The sequence below is a fragment of the Phocoena phocoena genome, chromosome 1 (assembly GCF_963924675.1).
Source record: "Phocoena phocoena chromosome 1, mPhoPho1.1, whole genome shotgun sequence".
In the NCBI taxonomy this organism is placed as follows: domain Eukaryota; kingdom Metazoa; phylum Chordata; class Mammalia; order Artiodactyla; family Phocoenidae; genus Phocoena; species Phocoena phocoena.
The window spans coordinates 75,390,621-75,412,159 of record NC_089219.1 but is presented as its reverse complement, the minus strand read 5'-3'; the positions used below and the strand labels follow the sequence as shown (position 1 = coordinate 75,412,159).

The following is a 21,539-nucleotide window of genomic DNA, read 5'->3' as shown; positions in this document are numbered from 1 at the left end:
TATGCTCCTTGAAGAAAATTGGAAAGTACATAGAAGTTTGAAGAAAATTAAAATCATATATAATCCCATTTCTTTAAGATAACCAAAGTTACTATTATATTTCATTGTCTTTTTTCCTATGCACATTTAAAAAATAAAACTGGGATCATACTGAAGCATTATTGCCTTTTTTCCAATATTATTGATATAATTGACATACTACATACTACACTGTATAAGTTAAGGTGTATATATTATGATTACCACAGTAAGTTTAGTTGACATCCATAATGAATGGAAGCAGTATTTTCAAAAGCATTCTTCTGAGTGGCTACAGAGTATCCCACAGGTGTGGATATAACATGATTTATTTAACTGCTTCAGTAGGGCTTCCCAGTTGTTCCCAATTTTTTAAATGAATAGAGAAACTATTTCTTAAGCAGATAATTAACCACAGTGCCTAGCACACTTAGTCACTCAGTAAAAGGTATTGAATTGATTAAAGTTATTTTCATCTAGTAAAATCCTAGCACAAATAGGTTTATTAAGTTTAATTAGATGCTTAGGGAGAATCTGAAAGAATGAACTCCAACGTGAATACATCTTGGTTGTGGAAGGGAGCATTTTAACCCTAGGCTGGGAGAGAGCCCACGGGGACTGGAGCGGCTGACTGACAGCATGAGGGGTGGGAGGGGGAGTGCTGAAGAACCTGTGTTGAATTGAGAGTATACCTCAGCTTGAGGATAGAAGCATTGAACTCTCCGCATTGGTTACATTCTCCCATTCTCCTGAAGAAGTTAGCTGTTTTGTTATGTGTTCTGTTTTCTCTTTTAATTGCTCGCAGTTGTTCTTCTGAGAGTAGATGTGCTCTTTGAATGTAATTGAATGTCTGCTTTAGAACAATGTGACAAGGAAATATTATCTTCTTAGATTCCAGTGTGTGTTAAGAAGGACATAGTCATTTCTGGAAATTTCCAAATCAGATCTACGTGAACTCTTCCAGGAAATGTGATTAGGCCAGCTCAACAGGACTCTCTCCCAAGCAGGGCCAAGCCCATGGGAGCTACAAGCACCATTTTCACCCTAAAGGGATGAGAACAAAGCCTATCAAACTGAACTAGCAATATTTAATTGTCTGGTGTTTTGATGATACTCACATGGGCTCTACCTCCAGAATACCTGTTTCCATACCATGTAGAACTAAACCTGCCTGTTTTGATTCGTGGCCAAACCTGTTCTATGTTCAGACTGTGTGAACACTGTCGTAATACTCAATAAGCAATTAGTGGTGCAAACACTGGTCATGGTAATACTAGTGTTCAGTTAATTCGTTTGATTTAATTAAGCATTTAATTTCCTTCTGTTTTTTTTATAAAAGGAAAACAAGAGGGAGGAAAAATAATCTCAGGTTATTAATTACTTTAAGCTTTTCAGTTACTACCTCTTGGGCTATAACAAACAATGAATCTTTTAAAAGCAAAACACAAATTAAAGCAAAATAAAAATTACATTTAAATTTTCAAAGGGCAATGAAATTAGAATTCCTTTTAAAAGTATATTATTTTCACCATATTCCTTAGAATAAATATTATAAAGTAATATAAAATTATATAGAATGTGATATTGTAGGCCGATATAAAGTCCTGAGGACTATTCCCCAAAATGTTAACAGTTCATTCTTCATCAGTTGACATTCATCAGTCTTTCCCGACAGTGTCCGGCCTCTTCTCCTGATCTGCACCTTACCAGTGATGACCATTTGCAATGAGAATCGGAAACATATTGCAATGAGGCAGATGATATTGTAAAGCTCAAGAAACGTTAACAAAGTCACAAAAGGGAGAGTATACCTGAAAGGATAATTTCTAAAATTAATTAGAATATCAGAAAGTTCTCAGCAAAAAGCAAATTAGAGTTGAAATCTCTTTCCTTTCTTCTTAAAGTTGCATTGTGTGGTCTTTTTGTGGGGACCCATAGATTTTCCATAAAAGTACGAGTCTGATTTTTCTATATAATATTCTTGTCCCGTTTCCCCCTAAAATGATGTAACTATTACAGAGAAAAATTGCTTTCCAAGGCAGTTTTCTTGCTTTTTTTTCTTCTATATTTTTGAAAAAGTCTTCCTTTAAAGGCCTTTTAAATTTTTTCCCACTTTTGAATTGGCAGATGGCATAGTTAATTTTTTCAAATATAAAAAAATACATTAAAAATAACTTAAGAACTGAACAGAAAATTGAAGCCCATGTACTGGGGTATAAAAATATAAAATATCCTAGACCAGTAGCTTATAGATAAGCTGTGCAACATTTTGTAGTGATGCATATACTGATTTGCTGGGATGTTCAAATAAATTCTCTGTAAAATTTAGTAAGTGGCTACATATGTGGCCTGTATGAACACAAATTACCATTTTCTTCTAGCTTTCACATAAAAGTTGTATACATATACATATATAATTATTTATATATAGTGAGACTAATGGAGATAGTAGTATGAATCATATGTTGTATCTAAATTAGATAATCTTTGCATGAGTTAGTCTTGATTTACCTTTAAACTACACTCTTGTCTGTAATACTACCAGGATGTGTTATATTTTCTGCAGATAATGTTTTCTTAGGGTGATTTTTCATGCTGATTTCTCTGACTCTAGATAACTCTCAGGTAAGACATCACTAGGTTTGTAGGGGATGCTCTTCTAGTTGTCAAATGCTGAAGGAGAGGCCTGAGGGCAAATTCCCCACCAAGGGGAAGCACACGTGGTGGAGCCTTCTCCTGGTATCATGTTGTCAGCCGGGCTCTGACCCTCGATTTCCTCACTTTTAAAACAGGGTTAACAATGTCACCCACATTCCAGCTGTAGCACATGGATTTTTAAAAAAATTTCCTCAAACACATTAAGCTCCCTCTCACTTTTTAAAAAAAATTTTATTGAGGTATAATTGATTTACAATGTTGTGTTAGTTTCAGGTGTACAGCAAAGTGAATTTGTTATACATACACATATATCCACTCTTTTTTTTTTTCGATTCTTTTCCCATATAGACCATCACAGAGTATTGAGTAGAGTTCCCTGTACTGTACAGCAGGTTCTTATTAGTTATTTACTTTATATACAGTAATGTGTATATATACAGTACTGTGTATATGTCAATCCCAATCTCCCAATTTGTCCCTCCCCCGCCAGGCCCTGGTAACCATAAGTTTGTTTTCTACATCTGTAACTCTGCTTCTATTTTGTAAATAAGTTCATTTGTACCTTTTTTTAAGATTCCACATATAAGTGATATCATATGATATTCGTCTTTCTGTGTCTGACTTACTTCACTCAGTGTGACAATCTCTAGGTCCATCCTTGTTGCTGCAAATGGCATTATTTTGTTCGTTTTTATGGCTGAGTAATATTCCATTGTATATATGTGCCACATCTTCTTTATCCATTCCTCTGCTGATGGACACTTACGTTGCTTCCATGTCCTAGCTATTGTAAATAGTGCTGCAGTGAACATTGGGATACATGTATCTTTTTGAATTATGGTTTTATCTGGGTATATGCTCAGGAGTGGGATTGCTGGGTCATATGGTAGTACTATTTTTAGTTTTTAAAGGAACCTCCATACTGTTCTCCATAGTGGCTGTACCAATTTACATTCCCACCAACAGTGTAGGAGGGTTCCCTTTTCTCCACACCCTCTCAAGCATTTATTGTTTGTAGAGTTTTTGATGATGGCCATTCTGACCGGTGTGAGGTGATACCTCATTGTAGTTTTGATTTGCATTTCTATAGTAATTAGTGATGTTGAGCATCTTTTCATGTGCTTTTTGGCCATCTGTATGTCTTCTTTGGAGAAATGTCTATTTAGATCCTCAACCCATTTTTCGATTGGGTTATTTGTTTATTTGTTTTCATATTGAGCTACATGAGCTGTTTGTATATTTTGGAGATTAATCCCTTGTCAGTTGCTTCATTTACAAATATTTTCCCCCATTCTGTGGGTTGTCTTTTTGTTTTGTTTATGGTTTTCTTTCCTGTGCAAAACTTTTAAGTTTAATTAGATCCCATTTGTTCATTTTTGTTTTTATTTTCATTATTCTAGGAGGTGGACCAAAAAAGATCTTGCTGCGATTTATGTCAGCGTATTCTGCCTCTGTTTTCCTCTAAGAGTTTTACAGTGTCTAGCCTTACGTTTAGGTCTTTAATCCGTTTTAAGTTTATTTTTGTGTATGGTGTTAGGAAATATTCTAATTTCATTCTTTTACATGTAGCTGTCCAGTTTTTCCCAGCACCACTTATTGAAGAGACTATGTTTTCTCCATTGTATATTCTTGCCTCCTTTGTCACAAATTAGGTGACCATCGGTGCATGGGTTTATCTCTGGACTTTTTAGCCTGTTCCATTGATCTGTATTTCTGTTTTTTTGCCAGTACCATACTGTTTTGATTACTGTAGCTTTGTAGTATAGTCTGAAGTCAGAAAGCCTGATTCCTCCATCTCTTTTTTTTTCTCAAGATTTCTTTAGCTATTCATGGTCTTTTCTGTTTACATACAAATTGTAAAATATTTTGCTCTAATTCTGTGAAAAAATGCTATTGGTAATTTGATAGGGATTGCACTGAATCTATAGATTGCTTTGGGTAGTATAGTCATTTGCACAATATTGATTCTTCCAATCCAAGAATCACTCCATCTGTTTGTGTCATCTTTTATTTCTTTCATCAGTATCTTCTAGTTTTCTGAGTACAGGTCTTTTGCCTCCTTAGATAGGTTTATTTCTAGGTATTTTATTCTTTTCGATGGGATTGTTTCCTTGATTTCTCTTTCTGATCTTTCGTTGTTAGTGTAAAGGAATGCAAGAGATTTCTGTGTATTAATTTTGTATCCTGCATCTTTACCAAATTCATTGATGAGCTCCCTCTCAGTTTTTGTCTTTGCTCATATGCTCCCTTAGTTTGGAATGTTCTCTCCAATCTTAATTAATACCTACCCAGACTTCAAGTCTCAGCTCAAAAGTCACCTCCTCAGGAAAACCTCTCTTGATACCCCAGACAGATGGGATTTTTGTCATTATACATGCCCAGGGTATCCAGTCCTTTCCCTTTTTAGAACTTAGTTTGTCAGTATTGAATTATATGGTGTTTAATTAATAGCCATCTTCCATACAAGACCGTACTAGTGCCTAGCACTAGTCAGTAAATTGAGCTAGTTGTGTAAATAAATCTATAGTATGGACCCTGATTTTAATTTAAGAAAAGTTAGAAACTTCAGGAAATGGAAGGCAAATTCTCTGAAAAAGTTATAGAAATACTATACTGGAATAATAACAACTGGAGAATAAGAATGTGGTTGATTAATGTTGGGCATTCCTTCCATCAAGAAGTGGTGTCTAATTCCTCTCTGAATCTGGACAGGTCTGTGACTGCTTTGTCCAATACAGGATGGCAGACATGATGCTATACCAGTTCTGTGTGTAGCTCTTAAATGGCCTGGCAGCATCCACTTATCACCACTAGGAAGCCAACAGCTAATTAAGAAGGGAGACTACTTTGAGACCACCATGCTGTGAGTAGCCCAAGCCACATGGAGAAGCCCTGGAGGAAGAGATTTATTCCCATAGAGAGAGAGAGAGGCCAAGGAACAGGGAAGCAGCAGAGATGTGAGTGAGGGAGCCATCTTGGAAGTGGACCCTCCAGCTCCAGCTGCCCTGACAAAGTCCATGAGGATCTGAGATGAACCACCCGGATAAGCCTTTCCCAAATTCCTGATCCACAAATCATCAGCAAAATAAAAAGATTGTTTCCAGCCCCTAAGTTTGGGGGTGGTTTGTTATGTAGCAATAGATAACTGGAACGAAGAGTGAGAAAAGTGAATTCATGAAGAGGAGGAGCTGAGAAAAGATGATTCAGAGGAGAAAATAGGCGAAGGGTGAAATAAGAAGTATGTAACAACCACCTCAGCAGTAAGTGTTCAAGGAACAGGGATGGTGAGACTATCCATAAAACCACTAGAGGCTTGCAAACTCCCCATTTATGCATTTACCACATCCAGACTGGGGCAGGGGAGGGGGAGAAGGCTTCTTGGAAGGGGTGGTGCCTTCACTGAGTCTTAAAGAAGGATTAAGAGTTGCTCAAGCAGGGATGGGGTCAAGCATGTTCCAGGTGATAGAATATGATGTGCAGAGGCCCACATAAGAGAAAAATGGGGAAGTGGCCAGAATGAGGTTGGGGAGGGGTATCTTGTGGGCCATGATAAGGCATTTGGACTTCATTCTGAGGGTACTGGGAAGCCACTGGAGGATTTAGGCAAGAGAGGGGCATGGTCAGATTTGCAATTTAGAAAGATCACTCTGGATAGGAGGGCTGTGCAATAATCCAAGGGACCAATGATTATATTCTGGACTTGGTGGTGGCAGAGTGGATGGAGAGACATGGATGGATCTGAGCCATTTTAAGAAGACTGATCTGTCAGACTTGATTGATTAAATTTGTAGACAAAGGAGAAACTGAAGCTAAGAATAAGCTTCAGTAAACTGGCTTGAGCAACAATCTGTGTGGATGGACAAGAGAATGGAAGGGGAGAAGGAGCAGACTGAACAGATCACGATGAACTCTGTTCTGGGCATGTTGACTTTGGAGTTCCTGTGGGACTAAACAGGGATGTCTCCCCTGCAGTTCTGAAACTCAGGAGAGACCACAGCACCAGCAGTGATAGTTTGGGCACGAATGGCATTGAGGTGAGGTTGGAAGTCATGGGCCTAGATTAGTCCACCCATAGGAGGGAGCATTTAAAGTTGGAGGAAAGAAGAGTGAAGCTAGAGATCTAGCCTCTGGGAAACACCAACACTTAAAAGCAATGAAACAGAATCAGAGGGAGAGAGAGGCAGAGAGACAGAGAGCTAGAGAAAAGAAGCCAGGAGACAGCAGTGTCACTGAGCAAAAGAGGAACGCTGGAAGGAGAATTCCTGGGACATGTGTGATCTAATCCTATGTTAGTTAAAACAATTGTGGGTTGATACCAAATGAGCAATTCCCTGGTATTGCAAAACTAACATTTCATTGCTCTTCATAAGAAAATGAAGCAACTTCATTTCATAAGGAAATGAAGGGGGCTTATCAGAGCCTCAATCTATGTCATCCCTACAAACATATATTTGAGTATGGTATAATCATGAAAATACTTCTGGAAAGATAATATTGCAAAAAGCTCTGAGAAACTGAAAAAAAAAAAGATTAAATGGAAGGGTCACACTAATGTCTGCATATCATCATAATACATCACAAACTTGTTATTCAAACTCAATACATTTATGTAGTACTTTGGACTTTTCAGGATACTTTGATGATCTCATTAGCCCCTGATGTGGTTTTAATGAACTTGATGACTCTGGCATCAATGGGTTATTACACTGCTAAGAGAACATAATAAGCAGCATAAAAAGAAGAATATAGACAGAGTTACAGAAGTTCAGAAAAGGGAAATGTTGCTTGTGTGGGAGAGGGCGAGCTTTGAAAAGCCAAGAGCACTTCCTGAGTGATTACACTGTGCCCTGTTACTGAGGTAGGCACCATATGTGTTATCTCATTTAAAGGATGTGGGTATGTTGAGTGTAGAAATGGGCATTTTACACAGAGGTAAATGGCAACTTTGGTATTCATCATAGTGTCTGGCACAAAAGCGCAATAGCTACTAATATTTGTGGCTGTCATTCATTGAGTACTTCCTGGTGCCAGGTGCAACCCTTCGTACATGCTGTCACATTTCAGCTTCAATGCAAGCCACTTTACACATAAACTCAAGTGACTCACACAAGTGAAGTCCCTGGTGAAAAACAAATCGCATACTCAGCTAAGAATTTTGAGGAGAATTTAATCATGGGCTGGCCAAAAAGTTCGTTCGGCTTTAAGTAAAAAATAAAAGACATTTTTCATTTTCATGAAGAACTTTATCGAACAATGTATTCACTAACCGAGCTAAGTTTTTGGCCACCCCAATATTTCCTTTAAAAGGAGAAAGTTTTTAGAGTGTGGGTAGAGTAAAGAGAACCAGTAAGGGATGTTGAGGCACCCAGAGACTAGCAAAAACAGGAAGTCATTACCACCCTTAGATGGAGATCATTTAAGGAACGTCATTAAGCAGTTCAAGCTCAGCTGCAGTAAATTGGCCACTTCTTTCCAGAGCATAGAAGTTAGCAATTCTCACTTTGCTGCTTTCATCGATATTTTTACGTCAAACATTATGTCATGGTTATGTTGGATCCCTTGATCCCTTCTGCAACTACTCTGACCAGCATTCACAGTGCCAGCAAATACTTTGAGAAGCTGGTGAGGGTGGATGGCCCCAAGCACAGCCTCATTATGCATTGAATATTGCCAAATGCTCTTTCTGAAAATGCTAAATTGCCTTTTCTTTGCATCCTTTTTTTAAAAAATAAATTTATTTATTTATTTTTGGCTGTGTTGGGTCTTCGTTGCGGTGCACGGGCTTCTCATTGTGGTGGCTTCTTTTGTTGCAGAGCACGGGCTCTAAGTTCGTGGGCTTCCATAGTTGTGGCTCGCGGTCTCTAGAGTGCAGGCTCAGTAGTTGTGGCTCACGGGCTTAGCTGCTCCACGGCATGTGGAATCTTCCCGGACCAGGGCTCCAACCCATGTCCCCTGCCTTCCCTGTGCCACCAGGGAAACCCCCTTATTTTCTTAATATTCATAATGTCGTGTGCTTAAAAGAGGACTTTAAAGTGTGCTGTTTACTACTTCCATGTAAGTAGTCACACAGGGTTATCAGAACCCAGCCAGAAGCTAGAATCGCCAAAAAGAGGGACCACCAGACAGAAGTTATGGTTATAGAAGGGTTGTTGCTAGAACCATGAAAAAGCAGGAAGGGAGTAAGAGGAATAAATATGTTAACCTTCCTTTCCTCTTGCCCTCCCATCTCCTGTAAGTGCCTCCCATTGGCCAAAGCCAACAATAACGGGATACCAGGTGATACAGTCGATGAAGGTCAGTCCTCTCGGGCTCAGAGTAAGACAGAAAATAGTGAAGCATGGGTCTTGGGCACACCAAGATTACACAACTAGAATGTGGGAGGGACAGGAGTCAAAGTCAGGTTTATTATGCCTTATTGACTGCTTTTATGTATTTCTCTTCCATACATGTTGCAGGTACTTGGTAAATATTTCTTTAAAGAATGAATTCCCAGGTGAGAGCTGAAGAAACCAAGGTTAGGAGGGTATGCATCTTGACTTTAGGAACCAGAACCCCGGAACCATCTCCTAGTTTGTAAAATGCTGCCTGCCCATTTGACCAAACATAATTCACTGCTTGTATGTCAAAGGAAATCTGCAGCAGTCAGTTTCCTCCACAGTAAATTGTTTTGTGTCAAACATAATGATTCTTATCTGGCAGCACTGACTTAGTGTCAGAATGCAGACTTATGGAAGAAAAAAAAAAGAAGAATTCAGACTTATGGTATTTAACTTGATCTAGTATTTTTAGTACTTGGGATGGATGAGGACACTTGAGCCCTCATTCTCTTTAAGGACTCCAACCCCTACCCTCAAACACCAAACCCCAGTGAAAGCAAATCTTGTATTTGCTAAAAATGGAGTAAGAAAGGAGTAAGGCAGGAATGTCTCTTTTAATCCTGAAATAATTGCTATCTAAAGTTGACTTCAAATGCAGGTCCAGAAATATTATCAATGGAAAAGAAAAATTGCCTCTGTATCAGTCAGTGTCTAGCTAGGAGAATATAAACAGCTCTAGGTATTTCAAATAGAGGGAATTTAAACAGGGAATTAGTTACAAAGATCTTGAAATGTGTGGAAGACAAAAAGGAGCAATTTGACCATAAGTCCCACAGTGTAATTCACAATTACATCCCCAGTACCTGGTATGTAGCAAAGGTTCAAAAATGTGTATTGAATCTATGATTACACTTGTGAGTGAGATTTGGTCTATCAACCTAGGAAGGCCATGGGTTCTGCTGGAAAGCATTAAGATACCTATATGACTCTGATGATTCAATGGATGTATGTGGTTTGGCCTTAGGTAGGAAATCATGTTCAAAGCCTTCTGAACCTGTCAATGCTACTGTATAGCACAGAGAATTCTATGTTCTGTGATAACCTGTATGAGAAAAGAATCTGAAAAAAAAAATGAATATAGGTATAACTGAATCACTTTGCTGTATACCTGAAACTAACACAACATTGTAAATCAACTATAATCCAATAAAATTAAACAAAAACAAAAAAGCAAACAAAAAGAACCCAAAAGCTAAAACAAAAAACCCTCAAAACCTGTCAATGAATAATATTTAATGAGCAACTACTAGGTACGAGATACTATCCTAGGCACTTTTCTAAGCATTTTGTATTATTAACTTTAACCGTCCTAATAACCCTATGATAATGGATTCACTGTTTCCAATTTCATAAATTAGGATGAAACGGAGGCAAAGAGCTTTCAAGTAACACAACCAAGATCATACAACAAGAAAATAGCAGAGCCAAGCTTCCACCCACAAAGTTTGGCTTCAGAAGCTACATTCAGACTCCACACCATATGTCTGTCCACTGCTCAAGTGATGAAAGCTTAGCCTACCTTTCTACCATTATTTTCCATTTCCCCCATTGTACTCTGGGGCATAAACCAGCTAGCTGTTTCCCCAACCGGTTTCCTCTCCTTTCTGGGCTCATAGAAGACTATTTCCCAGCTCTTCCCTTTGGTTACTAAAGCTGTGTGACTGAGTCCCAGCCAGAGGAAAGTGAGCAGAGGTCATATGTACCACTTCCTGGCCTGGCCCATTAAGCCTCTCACACGTGGTGCTGAATGCTCTGTAACTTTCTTTCAGCTTGAGGAAGGTGAGCATGGTGAACTTGGATGCCATATTTGAAAGTGTTGGAGCCACAAAATGAAAGAAGGCCAGACCCCTGCATGTCACTTGGAGAAGAGTCAGGAACCAATCAAGACATTCTGCTAGCCTTTAAGTGAACAACAGATGAACTTCTATCAACTTTATTCCACTATATGTGTTGGGGTCATTTTGTTACAGCATCTAGAATTATCTTAACCAATACATACAGGATTTGAACTGATCTATTGTTGCATGAACACGCATTTGGCTTTTGAACATACTTTTCCTTAGAATTCTCATTCTATCCTTCCAATTATTCACATCCTAAAAATTATTCAAGGCCTAAACCTTCAAGCAGCTCTCTTCCACTCCCACTAGCCACTGTGATTTCTTTTTCCCATAACTTCCTATAGCACTTTGTTGATTGTATCTCTCATGTGCCCTTAGCATAGCTCTCACTTTGGATGTCTTGTTTTCCCAGTAAGCTCTTCAAGGTCAAGGATCATGTTTTAATGCTTCTCATATGTCTCTGAAGTACATAACATGGTGTTGTGCCTTGAGAATTCTCAATATCTGTAGGGAAAATGAATTTATATATATATTAGACTTAATAAAGCCCATTTTCCATTTGGGCTTTATTCCATTTCCATTTTCCCAAAAGTAGTCCTTTATCACTCAAGCAGGAAGGCATGTAAGAAGTGATTTACTGGAGTTCATGTCTTTATTATTCTTTTCACCAATATACACATTCTAACACTTTTGGACAACTGCTTAGAAGAGACAGAAGGCGTGCTTATCAAATTTCAGATGACACAAAACTGGAGGTAATAAATAATGCACAAGATGACAGAATCAAAATGAGGCAAGTTGGAATGAAGATAACATTTAATAGGGATAACTGAAAAATTAGATTAAAAAAAAAGTGGCCCAATTTCAGTATGGAAAGACAGGGCTAACACCAATTTATAGGAAAAATCTTTCAGGTTTTTTTTTTTTTTTTTTTTTCTTTCAGGTTTTAATTGGCTGCTGGGCTGACATGAGCCCAGAGTGGATACACGGGACTTTGTTTATAATTAGGTTCAGGGCACTTGGTGGCAAAGTATTCAGGCTCTAACAAGGCACGGGCATGAATTAAGGTTGCTAGGTGGAGACCAGCTGGAGGTGGATGAAACCTCAATGTTAGGTAATGGGGGAAAAAGGTCCATATTTTGGCCTGGGCAAGCTCAGCACATAGGGCAACTTTCACCTGTAGCACTGGTGGGAATCCCCTGCTGAGAACACCATCAGGTGATTTCTGGACATTAATTTGGTGCCAATTTAGTATGAGCATGGATTCCCTGAGAGTTTTGCCTCAGAAGTAGAGCCCAGTAGGTCTCAAAAGTTTGTTATTTTACTTTTGGTCCCACTCCCCAGTGTCAGGGTGAGAGCTGTCCTTCACTTAAGACCCCTCACTTTCAAAGCTGAGAAATGCCATGTCATCTGGGTAAATTCAAGTCACCCTTGAGAGAGGGGAGAGAAGGCAGATCACATCTCCTCTGTTGCTCAGTTGGGACAACTGTTCCAGGGTCCTTAGCTAGATCTCTCCTAGAAACCTACATTTCCTAAAAACTGGTATCAGAGTTCTGACAAAAGCTGTGGCCTTGACCTTGGCACTGGACCACCAAAAAAGCCAATACAATCTTAGGCAGTGTTAATAGAAGCCTAGCACCTGGAATAAGGGTCCTGCTGTAGTCTGTGCAGGTCAGACCACAGGAAGAATTGTTTCTATTCCAGATACCATGATTTAAAAGGGATACAGGCAAACCACTGTGTATCAAAAGGAAGATGACCAGAATGTTGAAGGGATTTAGAAACCAATCACTAGTTACTTTTTGGTGGTTCAGGATCAAGGCTTGGAGTGGGTCAGGATGGCGGGTGGGATGCGGTGTCAGGTAGCATAGATAGCAGAACTGTCTTCAGATATGTGAATGCTGTCCTGTGAAAGAATGTTAGCTAATGCCAGAAGGCAGAACTGGGACCAGTGGGATTTAAGCCCACAATGAAGAATTTTTAACTGTGATAACTCTTCAAAAGTGGAATACACTTTGCAAGTAAGTGAGGTTTAGAATGTTCAAGTAAAGATCTGGTCACTGTCATAGATGTTTTAGCTGGAATTCCAGAACATTGAGTGGGAATTTAGATGAGAGGGTTTCTAAAGTCCTGTTCAAATCTAATGTTCTATGATCTCATCAATCTTAAAATTAGAAATATGCTACAGAACGTGAGGAAAGAAGATTATTACCTGAGATTATTTTGGAGTTACTACCTGAAGTGGATCTTCCCCTCAAAAAGAGCAGAACCCATGGATTATGTAATCTGCAATGCGTGAGAGGGGAAAAATAGAAGCTTAGTACCATTAGGAAGGGAAAGGAACTCCCTGAGGGGCATGAAAAAAGAAACGTTCAACAAATATCTCGGGAATTCCACGGAGTCTATACAGGCCTGAGGGAAAGGCAAGGGAGGAGTTTGGAAACTCTCTTTCCCAGTGACAAAAGAGTTGTGATGCTCCACGTCTGAAACTGCTCAAGGTGAGCGCACATCTATCGTGGAGGAAAGCACACTTGGTCTTTGCCTCCCTACCTCTGCGGGCCCTGTAGGCAAACAGAATCACATTCTTAGTAAGAACGGATTGTCCTTGAAATACTGTGAGTTTCCAGATGTCTATGTCTCTCTCTATATGTGTCTCTTGGGCTCCTCCTCTTTCTTTCAGACAGAAAGAAATAACATTCTTTTAATAATCTAGAGTCTCACGTGGGGTGAGGGGTCATCTGCAGAGAAAGTCAAGATAAGGTGGACTTGGATTTGAAAACATATTCTCACACTAGGAAATGGGGGTGGAGGTGGGGCGTGGTACCACGTGCTGGACAACCTGGGAGCAGGAGAGTAGGAAGAGAGGTCAAAGTATCTGTCCACAAAGGAATCCCATCCTTTACTTCCCGACCACCAAGAAGACCCCACAGTCGTTCTGTCCAAAACATAGCCCGCTCTCCAAGTGCGCCTTGGGTCCACGTGAGGCGTGCACCTGCGGCGGAACACAGGTAACGTCAAGTCCGGGTACAGCGCCTTTTGGCCGAGCTCCCCTCACCAGCGCGCACCTCTTGCGTTGCCGGCTTCCTCGGCCGCCGCCTCTAGCCCCACTCCTCGTGCGATGCTCGCCACTACAACTCCCGCCTCAGCTGCCGCAAACCCGAGAGCGCCAAGTGGGCGCGCGGGCTGCGCGCGGGCCGGCGCCCGGAGGTCTGGGCATGCTCAGTCGCGCGGGCAGGGCTCCGGGCGCGAGCCGGGCTCCCGCTGCACCACATTCATCTGCTGCCAAGGGGAGCCGCCGGGCGCTCGCAAGCTCGGCGCGCGCTGCCCGCGGAAGACCCGGCTGCCGCGCCCCCCGCCGCCTCCCCGAGTCATGGCCTCGCTCGGCCATCCCGCCGCCTTCGGCCGGGCCACCCACGTCGTCGTGCGGGGACTGCCCGAGTCCCTCGGCCAGCACGCGCTGAGGAGCACCAAGGGCGACGAGGTGGATTTCGCCCGCGCCGAGCGGCAGCACCAGCTGTACGTGGGCGTGCTGGGCAATAAGCTGGGGCTGCAGGTGGTGCAGCTGCCGGCCGACGAGAGCCTCCCGGACTGCGTGTTCGTGGAGGACGTGGCCGTGGTGTGCGAGGAGACGGCCCTCATCACCCGCCCCGGGGCGCCGAGCCGGAGGAAGGAGGTAACTGGCCGCCCGGAGACGCGAGGGGCGCGGCCGGGGACGCGCGCCGGGCCCTCCCGCGCCGCCCGAGCCGGACGTGCTGGGGGAAGCGCGGAAGTGGCCCCCGGGCTAGTTCCGAACTTCCCATTTGGGGGAGACGGTGTGTGTGCGAGAGAAGTTCATTGTTCACGCCTCCCGGCTGCCGGCGCAGCTTGGGTGCCTTCTAGAGGAGCCGACTGAGTGTGGTGGTGCGGACTCGGGCAGGTGGGTGGGGTGGGGAATCCGTCTCATAGGCATTTTTATTTGTAAAGATTAAAAAGCAGCGAAGACAGTGCAACTCTGCTCGTTTCCCAGGGAGCGGGGGCAGGGAGGGGTGCCGTTCCAAGCGGGCGGGCGGAGCCTGGGCGAGGGCTCCGGGGGGGCCGGTTGATGACCCTAAACCCTCAAGTCCTGCCAGGAGCTGGGAGCAGGGAGGGCCAGATGAATTAACGGTCGATGCCCGCAGACGTGGGTCGTCCCGAGTTACTTTTCGGTGCTGGAGAGTGAGTCCCGCAAAGGGGACTGGCAAGTGAATGAATGTAAGAAGACTGGCCTGTTGCTGAGCCGCGGTGTCTGGGTTTGAAAAGCAGAACTCGGTGTAGGGCGTTTGGTGTGTGTATGTGTCTGTGTGTTTAATTGGAAATGGTGGTTTCACAAATTCAATAATTTTTATTCTCTGTATTTTTAAGCTCATAGCAATTAGAGCTTTTTGTGTTCTCAGAGGATGGTGACTACTTTAAAATATTGCAGTTTGTGAAAATGTCTGTGATTGCTTTAAACACAAGGTAGGTTAGTGGGGAGAGACAAATAAGAGTGAGACTGGATTTTAAAATGACGTCCGGCCTGGGATTCTTCTCATTGCCTGCTGAGAGCCCAGGGTCAAGACTCTTGGTTGCTATTGGCATCAAGTGGCATTGCAAGAAGCTGGTGGTTTCTTTCATATCTGGAGGGTTAAGGATTTTCCCTCCCTATTTTTCCTTTATTCGATTCGCATTGGAAATGCCTCATAGAGCTTGTAGTTAAAATATGCTTCTTCTCCACATGCTTCACTACTTGGTTGATAGAACTTTGCTTGGTCTGAGAGAATAAGTATATTTGATTTATTTCCCACTAAGATAATCAGCTTTTTTTTTTTCACCCTGCCTTAGCAGAAAACCAAAAGAGTAACAGGTCTCATTCTCTTAGCTCTTTTATCTCCTTCGCCACCTCTCCATCTTTGAATCTGTGAGATGACCCACTCTGTTTTAAACTGATAAGCATGTAACCCCATTTGAATACTTTCTAATGTGTCCTAGGCCATATGACAAAGCTGTGGTTTGTGCTTAAAAGAGTAACATAGATTTTAAAAACCCTTTCAAAATGATACTCATTTGATGTGGCTGGTCCAGTTTCATGTTGAGACTGTCATATATTTAATCATCCATTTCATTTTATTCCTATAATAAAACCTTTCAAATTTTGGCCTTCCTGATACTAAAGTGGGCATTGATCTGTCTCCCTGTCAGATTTTGAGGCATACATTTTAGATGGGTTTCACTCTTCAGGCTGGTGGCCCACTGCCAGAGGCCACATAGTGTAATGGATAAGAACATCAGACTGGATCTAATTCTGTGACCTTAGCGAGTATCTCTTGCCTCAGTTTTCTCACCTGTAAAGTGGACATAATCATACCTATTTCATAGAATTGTGGTAATAAATTTATTAATCCATCAGAAATATAGAGGACAGGACATTTCATAAGTGTTGGTCGTTATTATTCACTTACCAATGGGTCGTGGAAGATTTACTCCTTGAGCAGTAAGAAGTCTCCTGTACACTGATGCAGTTACAGTGACATTTCCCTCTCCGAGGATGAAGGGGAGTCTTCTTCAAGCCTTAGGTTCCAGCCTAATCTGCTCATTAGCACTGCCTCCCAGCTCAAGTTTTCTGCAGGTGTGTGGTCCCGCCCCAAAACACCTTTGCCATTGCACCTGATCTGGGTTCCCAGGGTAATGGGCCTTCCAGCCAGAGAGGGGAATGCGGGCAGTCATGTTGGGTGGGGTGCTTCAGAGATTTCTTTGAAATCTCTCACAGTTTGCTGCCTACACTGAAGTTAATAAATTCTTGTTAACTGAATGAACAAATGAATTAATGAAATGCTAATTAGCTAATACCAGCAAGCTGATAATAATTACTTCAAGGATTTCTTGGATTGTTTTATATATATATATATATGTATGTGACACCTAACTCCCTAACTGAAACTCCACAACAGCTGAGGCATTATATTAAAATTATTAACACTGATCTCCTGTCTTCTCCCTCTGCATTCCATTTTCTACACTGTAGCCAAGTTGGTCCTTCTAAAACTCAGATCTGATCCTGTTCCTCCTCTGATTAAAATTCTAGAGGGGCCTCCACTGAGCCTGATAAACCCGTTGAGCTGGGTTCTGCTTGCCTTTCCAGCTTCAGTTGCATCTCTGACCCCACCCGAGGTGCCTCCCAATTCTTGGCTCAAGCCAGGTTCTTTTTTCAAGCTCACCATGCTGTTGCTTTTATGGGTGTACATTCCTCCTTTGCCCAGGACATTCTTCCTCCTTCCTCTCCTGCATTTTACCTGGCTGTTTCTACTCATGTTTCAGTTCTCAGTTTACTCTTACCATTAATATTATTAGCTAATCTTTATTGGGTGCTTACCATTGGCCAGACATTGTGCCGGATTTATGACATGCGTTTCATTGAATGCTCACGTCAAATCTTTGAGCTCATTGCTATCATTATTCCTGTTTAAAAGGTGATGAAACTGAGTCTTAGATTAAATTGCCCAAGGTTATAGAGTGGAACTAGTGAAACCAGGATTTGAACTCAGATTTGCAGGACTCTAAAGCTCTAGTCCCAACTGTTGTGATATTAGATCTCACCTTCTCAAGCATTAGATTGGTTGTCCTTTTATGAGCACCTCTGTACTCCCTGTTATGGTATTTATCATACCGTATGGTAATTGCCTGTTTATCTTTCTGTACCTCCCACTCTTATGAAAACTGTGAGAGCAAGGATCATGTCTGCGTTGTTCAACATTTTATCCCCTGGGCCCTGAACACAATAATCATGTAGCAAATAAATTTTGTTGAACAAATTTGTTCATGATTTTAGGTCAACCTTCGTGCTCCCTCATTATGACATATTTGGTGTTTTGCAAGCATTTCTAGTCAGCAGAGTCCCACAAGTTTCATTACAACTATAGGTGATTTATAACTGTTTTTCTCTCCCTTTCCCTTTCCGTGCCTCTGTCTCTTGTTGTTTTGTTTTAATTAAAATCCTGAGAAGTTTCTTCTTAATCAAAGCATCATGTTATATTTAATGACTTTTCTTCCTTGGAAGAAAGGACTGAGAACCAAACTAAAGAAAGTAACGCTTCTGTGAAAGCTCAGTGTTTGCGATAATGGGGCCTCCAAAGATTAATAAAACACAGACCCTGTCTGCAGCAAGCTTAAGTTTTAGTGAAGAAAACTGCATATAGAGAAAGTCAGCGAATAATATTACATGTCTAAGAACTTTGTGTCTTCCGGAATATGTATGTCTTAATATGCTTAATTTTTTTTTTTTTTTTTTTGCAGTACGTAGGCCTCTCACTGTTGTGGCCTCTCGCGTTGCGGAGCACAGGCTCCGGATGCGCAGGCTCAGCAGCCATGGCTCACGGGCCTAACCGCTCTGCGGCATGTGGGATCTTCCCGGCCCGGGTCACGAACCCGTGTCCCCTGCATCGGCAGGCGGACTCTCAACCACTGCGCCACCAGGGAAGCCCTATGCTTAATATTTTGAAGACAAATTAGCCTTAAGAAACCAATCATATTTTAAGTGAATCCAGCTTACATTTTAGAGGGGGAAAAAAAAAGAAAGTTAACTTCTAAATGTCAAAGTCCAGTAAGCAAATATCTAAAAGCTATGACAGTGTATGAGGATTGGGTTTTTAAAAAATAAAAATTTTGTTTCAATTGTACATGTCCGCAGTACCAAATTCAAAAGGTACAAGAGGATACACGGTGAAAGTAAGTCTTGGACTTCCCTGGTGGTGCAGTGGTTAAGAATCTGCCTGCCAATGAGGGGACATGGGTTCAAGCCCTGGTCCGGGAAGATCCCACATGCTGCGGAGCAACTAAGCCCATGTGCCACAACTACTGAGCCTGCACTCTAGAGCCTGCGAGCCACAACCACTGAAGCCCAAGCACCTAGAGCCTGTGCTCTGCAACAAGAGAAGCCACCACAAGGAGAAGTCTGCACACGCAATGAAGAGTAGCCCCCGCTCGCTGCAACTAGAGAAAGCCCGTGCACAGCAACAAAGACCCAACTCAGCCCTAAATAAATAAATAAATAAATTTATTTAAACAAAGAAAGAAAGTAAATCTTGCCACCCTTACCTCACCCTTGTACCTGACTACCCAGTTCCTTTCCTCAGAGGCAACTACTAATGCCATTTTCTTGAGTTTTTTTTTTTTTTTCCAGAAAGTTTTTAGTACTTAATAAATGATTAACTGACAGAGTTTACTCAGGAAAATTGTGAAATATATCCTGTGCCCTTTCACCCCTCTTTCAGGGCCATTCTGGGGTATTTGGTCTAAGAGAAAACCACACAAACTCATTCTCACAAAGTGATAATGGCTTTAATTATCCTTGCCTGGAGCATTTGCACTGTTGGGGACCTCTTTAGGAAGAAGGCGATACGCTTAGCACAAAGTCATAAATCTCCAAAGTGAAAATAAACATTGAGGGGGGGAAAGGAGGGCATAAACGGAAGAGGTAAGCAATACATATTTGCATAGTAATTCCCCTTCTATTGGGGCACTTAACTATTTGGACTTACGTATTTGGGTCCTGGTTTATTCTTTGGTTAGGAAAAAAGCATAATTATATTGATCCCAGAGGCAAGGTGAGCATTAAGACCATGTCTAATGACCAGCCAACTTATGTGTGTGTGTGAATCCCCAAAGATGGTGTTACTATTAGCTCTATTTAAAAGATAAGGAGACTGAGTCTCTGGTAACCAAGGTTAAGTAACTTGTCCAAAGTCACACACAGATAATAAGTGGCAGAACTGAGCTTCTCATGAAAGTATGAAGGTCTTTTTTGCTTGAAGTGCTTGTTGCCAGTTGTGCTTAATCATAATAGATCATTAAATCAATATAAAACTGCCACCTGAATATCATTTTACACACTAACGATATACAATATAACTTGGATATTAACTAAGTGAATCATTTTACTTCCCTCCTCTCCTAAATGAGAGTGGATTATTTTCATTTTAGTTAAAAAAATAATTCAGGCATTTACATGAAACCCACAAATTGCCCGGGCACACTTTACGCATAATTGTGCCTTATTTACCAGCCTACTGGATGATTGCTTTTTTAAATGCACACGTGTCCTCAAACTTCGGTTTAACTTCAGGTGAGTAAACTACCCTAAACCATAATTTAAAATTACCCTGATTCTCACCAAGCTGGAACGTGAAGGCGCTGGAGACTCTTCGCATGGTGTCAGATTAAATGGTTCTTGATAAATTGTCACCTCCAACTGGTTAGAACAACTGTTCTCTTTCAGGGTGTTTCTTTTCCACCTCTTCTACATGGCCTTGGCAATAAACGTTTGGAAATTGACGTGTTGTCTTGGGAACTGGGACGCATCCCATAATGTAATCTACTCCCATGCAGTTGACCTTGAAAGCCTTGAAAAGAAAGAACATAATGATGAGTAGGGAGTGACTTCTATTAGATGCTGTCAGCTGAAAATGAACTTTCTGCAGAGATTCCTAGAATCATTATAAGACTAAGAAGGCAGCGATGGATCCCTTATAATTCACATATGCTGGGAAATTGCTTTTGCATGTTTTTGAATTCTTATTGAGCTCAGATTTCTTCAAAATTAGGTATCCAGTCCATTAATATAAACCACAACACAGAAAAAATCTACTTAAGACTTTTGAAAAGATTTACCTTCTACTGTCTTTGCATCGTAAATAAATTATTCATGAACCTCAATATAAATTTGGAAATGCATGTTTAAAAAATGAGTGATGGTTATTATTTATTTTATGACATTTGCTGTTAAAATCTGTAACCACTTCAGAAAGCCTAGTTTTCTGACTGGAGATCTGGACACGTGGTAGAGTTCATTCCCCTAATCAAGAGGTGCCATAATAAAGGATAAAATAGCTGAAATCTTAATGAGAAAAGGTTTCATTTATATCTTATACAGAACACAGTGCATTGTTCACCCCAGGTAGTAGAAAAATATTTATTTACTGTAATGCAATCCCTGATGTTGCATCAAAATGCTCCCCTGACCTTTGAAGTTGACTTTCACTGCTGTCCTTAAACTGATATTAGGTATTTAATCTGTCAGAGTCCTCAGGTGCGTTTCATAAACAGACACTTTTCATCCAAATGGACAAGAGTAATCTCAAACAACAAATCCCATTTAAAAATGTGTGCGTGTAATGCCATCCCAGTTTACTTTGTCATTGTCAAATAATGTAATAATATACATTGTTTTCTTGAAACTGAGTGCTGAGGGGTAGTAGCACGTAGAAAGGAATAAATCACCAGACTTTAGACTGCTGTTTCTAAATGTCTAGGTCATCTAAGCAAGTATGACCAGAGAAGTGAGCACAGCAGACTACAAAGATAGAAGTACAAATTAGTATAGGGTTGGTTTAATTTTGCCCAACAAATCAAACTGAATTAGTTTAACATAGCAAATTAAAGTGAATACAACTTTTAGTCTGCTTTTGTAGCTAGATGGGCTTATGGGGTAAGCTGTCATTCTAATGAAGATGAATATATCAGTATTTTGCTTGATCTGAATGTAAGTAAATCTTTGACTTCATTAAAAATGTTTGCTTTGATTCCTTTGTTCTTTTGTTTAAGAAATATTGAAGTTTTCTAATTTGCTTCTGGCAGTAATGATGAGTGCCATGAT

At 41.0% G+C, this 21,539-nt stretch overlaps 1 protein-coding gene across 1 annotated transcript in view; it reads left to right on the top strand.

Moving 5' to 3' along the window:
- The first annotated feature begins 14,168 nt into the window (after positions 1-14,168).
- The window catches only part of DDAH1 (dimethylarginine dimethylaminohydrolase 1), a 161,464-nt gene continuing 154,093 nt past the window's right edge, over positions 14,169-21,539 (top strand). Inside the window, exon 1 of the mRNA XM_065879304.1 lies at positions 14,169-14,567. Coding sequence (XP_065735376.1) covers positions 14,265-14,567 — 303 coding nt within the window. The 5' untranslated portion in view covers positions 14,169-14,264. The remainder of the gene's footprint in view (positions 14,568-21,539) is intronic.